Raw genomic sequence first — 3,988 nt, forward strand, 5'->3', positions numbered from 1 at the left:
TGGGACTTGGGCTGGTTCTGAGCCTGGGAACCCCCCCTGCCTTCCCCCAGTTCCACATTTCTGCATTCCCAGTATTTAACTTTATTAACAAATAAAGTTAAATACATGGAAATGCTGTAAATATTAAAGTGCCATTCCCCACTTCCCAGATAAGAACAAGGAATTTATTTCATTCACTAAACCCACATGAAGATGTTAAGTTTGCTGCAGGTGCTGACAGAAAGCAGTGCCAAAAACCCTGGCAATACTCAGGAAAACATCCAGTGATGGTGGAGTGGAGTTGAGCACACCCCAGGAATGGAGAGGCAGGAGACAGAGGGATCCAGGTGGAATTTCTTTATTTACACTGCAGGAGGCTCCCTCCCGGAGCTACTTGAGCGGGATGAAGCGGGAGGAGTGGGTGGCACCGATGCCAGGCCGGCCGTGCTTCACCGGCTTGTACGTGATGGAAAACTCGCCCAGGTAGTGGCCGATCATCTCGGGCTGCAAGTGGAGAGAACGGGCTGAGGACAGCGCCAGGGGACAGAGGGACATCCCCCTCCCAGCCCGTTATTCCAGCTGGGCTCCTCCCCTGGTGCCTCGATGGGCTTCCCCAGCTCTGCCCTTCCTGGGAGAGGTGACACAGGAGCCACAGGGGCATTTGTGCCCTTCCAGGTGGGATTTAACGCCAGGTAGGAGCAAGAAATGGCACTTAATCCCACTGGTGTTATCAAGTGACAGCACCCCCCTGGTAATTCCACTCCTGGGAAAGCTCAGGGATCTGTTTCATCCCAAAGCAGTGCTGGCAGGCTGGGAGCCAGAGCTGAGCACACGGATCACTCCACAGTTATTTCAGTGCTTCAGAGCCACACTGAGATCCCTGTGGGAACTGGCCCTCCCTGGGATGACACCTCCAGGCGTCCCTCTGAACCAACCCTGCTCCAAGGAGGAGCCTGGAACCCCCGCAGACACAGGGAAATGAGCAGGATTTACAAAGAGTTAGAAATTAACACTCCGGACGCTGAGCTCAGTGCGAGAGCCACCAGCTCACCTTGATCTCCACCTGGTTGAAGGTCTTGCCGTTGTAGACGCCCACCATGCTGCCCACCATCTCTGGCAGGATGATCATGTCCCTCAGGTGGGTCTTCACCACCTCGGGCTTCTCCATGGGCGGCGCCTCCTTCTTGGCCTTGCGCAGGCGCTTGAGCAGCGAGTGCTGCTTGCGGCGCAGGCCGCGGTTCAGGCGCCGCCGCTGCCGCGCGCTGTACAGCTGCATCAGCTGCTCGCTGCCAAAAGGGACAGGGACGGCTCAGGGACCCCAAAGCCAGCCTGGGGGACAGCCCAGGGACCCCTAACCCAGCCTGGGGGACAGCCCAGGGACCCCAAAGCCAGCCTGGGGAACAGCCCAGGGACCCCAAAGCCAGCCTGGGGAACAGCCCAGGGACCCCAAAGCCAGCCTGGGGGACAGCCCAGGGACCCCAAACCCAGCCTGGGGGACAGCCCAGGGACCCCAAAGCCAGTCTGGGGAACAGCCTGGGGAGAGCTCAGACACCCCACAGCCAGAGAGTTACCCAGAGAGAGCCTGTGGAACAGCCCAGGGACACCCCCAGGAACCCCAAACTGAGCCTGGGGGACAGACCAGGGACACCCCAACCCAGCCTGGGGAACAGCCCAGGGACACCCCAACCCAGCCTGGGGAGAGCTCAGACACCCCACAGCCACAGAGGTACCCCGACAGAGCCCGGGGAACAACCTAGGGACACCCCCAGTGAGCCCAACCCAGCCTGGGGAACAGCCCAGGGACCCCTAACCCAGCCTGGGCTACAGCCTAGGGAGACCTTAGAGACCCCACAGCCAGAGAGTTACCCTGACAGAGTCTGGGGTACAGCCCAGGGACCCCTAACCCAGCCTGAGGAACAGCCTGGAGAAAGCCCAGAGACCCCAGAGCCACAGAGTTACCCCGAAATGAGCCTGGGGTACAGCCGAGGGACACCCCCAGGGACCCCAAACTGAGCCTGGGGTACGACCTGGAGAGACCCCCAAGAGTCAAGGTGAGCCAGGGTACAGCCCCGCGGAGACCCTAAAGTCTGTGTCACCCAGACTGAGATGGGGTACACAGTAGGGAGACCCCAAAGTAACAGTGTTACCCCAAGTGAGCCCGGAGCTCGGCCTCAGGGAGCTCCGGGGGGCCCACAACCTCAGCATCACCCGAACCGAGCCTGGAGCAGGGTGCTGGGACCCCACACTGACGGTGCCACCCACTGAGGGACTTTAAACAGCCCAAAATGCAACTGCTGAGCACCCAAACCCCCGTTATTGCCGAAATTTGAACACAACCTGAGCATGGGGCAGAACCGTCTCCCCGGACCCCCAAACCCCAGCCCGGGGGTTCCCTAGCCCTTACTAGGACATGTCGAGCAGCTGGTCCAGGTCCACCCCGCGGTAGGTGAATTTGCGGAAGGTTCGCTTCTTCTTCTGCTCCACCTCCGCCTGCAGCGGGACAGGGGAGTCGGGTCAGAGCTGGGGGTCGTGGCCGCTCGAGAGGGGGACCCGGGGATTTAAGACCGCTCGGGCCGGCCCTCCCCGCCCCGCACACGGGAAGGCCGCGGCCCCATCGAGCTCCGCGGGGCGCCCAGGCCGCTCCCTCCCCTCAGCCCCGCTCCCGCCGCGCTGGGCCCCGCCCGGCCGGGGAACCCCTGCAGCGCCCCGGTGAGGCCCATTCCCCGTCCCCCAGGAAAGCCCCGAGCCCCGGGCGGCGCCGGCGCGGCGGGTGAAGCCCGGATGGCGGCGGATGGGGCCCGATGGCGCCGGCGGGGCCTCCTCAGCACCCACCATCTTGGCCGGGGTTGGTCGGAAAGGCCGGGCTCGGGGCGGAAGCGGCGGATCTCGCGAGATCCGTTCGGGCGGAACGGGCGGAGAAGCCGCGCCCGGGCAGCGCTTCCGCCCTCACTGCCCTTAAAGGGGCCGCAGCCTGGGGACAGCAGTGAGGGACGGAGCCTCCTCTTCCCCCCGAACCTGCCCCTGGTGATCCAGGGAAATCTCGGGTTCCAAAGAAACCGCTCCTTCCCGCTGGCCCAAGGTGGAAACCCAGCAGTGACAGGTCACAGCCACCTGGACCTCGCAGCCACCCCGGGCCGGCTCAGAGCATCCCGGGCCTTTTTCGGAAGCCGCCTTCGTCTTTCACCCGTGGAGCTTCACCTTCCCACGGGGGCCAGAGCTGCGGGGTGAGGTGGGGACACACCGGGCACGGCCCAGCAGAACCGGCTCGTTCGGCACAGGTTGGTCTGGTCTGGCCCCCGGCAGGAGGTTCCAGATCCAACAGCACACACGGGCCTGGAGGAGCTGGTTCAGCACAGACAGGAGCCAAATCCAAAGGGTTTTGTCCCAGTAGAAGGTGAAGATGTTGGGTGTCCTCTGCTCCAGGTGTCCCCGAGGCTCCAGGGTGGTGCTGTGCCATTTCCACGGTTTTACGCTCCTGAGGGGGTCCAGCTGGTCACACAAGTGACACCTGCACAGCCGTTCCTGGAGCAGCTCCTGTTCCAGCAGGAATTTCGAGCTCACCGATGTAACGGAGCAAGAGCAGAGCTATGAGGGTTCAAGCCCGGAGGATTCACACACAGCAAGCAGAACCAGAGCCAAAAACTACAAAATTCCCTCTGAACTGATGCAAGTCCTGCCAGGAGCGACGCAGCAACCTGCACAGCACAGACACAACCCAACACACCCCCAGCTCCACCTCATTGACAATGATCAATTACACCAGGAGCGAGCCCTTCACTGCATCAGGCTGGATCAAAGCTCTTCAGGCTGGAGAATCCCTCCCCAGGTCAGACCCCGTGCAGCAGTGGCTTCCTGGCAGTGCCACCCAGCAGGGTGGGCACAGGGTACAGCTGGTGTCACCACACAGGCCCAGCAGAGCTGCCCCAAGGACTCCCAGGGCTGCCGAGGGACTTCTCCAGAAAACCCACACTCACAAAAGCAAAAAAAACCCAGAAAAATGGAGACAGGC

The 3,988-nt window shown here is 62.2% G+C and overlaps 1 protein-coding gene across 1 annotated transcript; it reads right to left on the minus strand.

Annotated features, from left to right (window-relative positions):
* Positions 1-321: 321 nt before the first annotated feature.
* RPS15 (ribosomal protein S15) lies at positions 322-2,925 on the minus strand. Its single transcript, XM_009096909.4, has 4 exons — positions 2,812-2,925; positions 2,384-2,469; positions 1,031-1,265; positions 322-483 (listed from the first exon to the last, which is right to left on the minus strand). Exons 1-4 carry the CDS (start codon positions 2,812-2,814, stop codon positions 370-372), a joined length of 438 nt encoding a protein of 145 aa, XP_009095157.1. The 5' UTR covers positions 2,815-2,925; the 3' UTR covers positions 322-369.
* Between the last annotated feature and the right edge of the window lie 1,063 nt (positions 2,926-3,988).

Source organism: Serinus canaria, chromosome 28 (assembly GCF_022539315.1).
Source record: "Serinus canaria isolate serCan28SL12 chromosome 28, serCan2020, whole genome shotgun sequence".
In the NCBI taxonomy this organism is placed as follows: domain Eukaryota; kingdom Metazoa; phylum Chordata; class Aves; order Passeriformes; family Fringillidae; genus Serinus; species Serinus canaria.

What these genes read in the sequence shown, in the direction of transcription:
- RPS15 (XM_009096909.4), bottom strand. An exon ending in CAGCTGCTCGACATGTCCTA is followed by an intron (nt 1,266 to 2,383) that starts GTAAGGGCTAGG and finishes CCCTTTTGGCAG; the next exon opens with CGAGCAGCTGATGCAGCTGT. An exon ending in TCAACCAGGTGGAGATCAAG is followed by an intron (nt 484 to 1,030) that starts GTGAGCTGGTGG and finishes CTCCACTTGCAG; the next exon opens with CCCGAGATGATCGGCCACTA.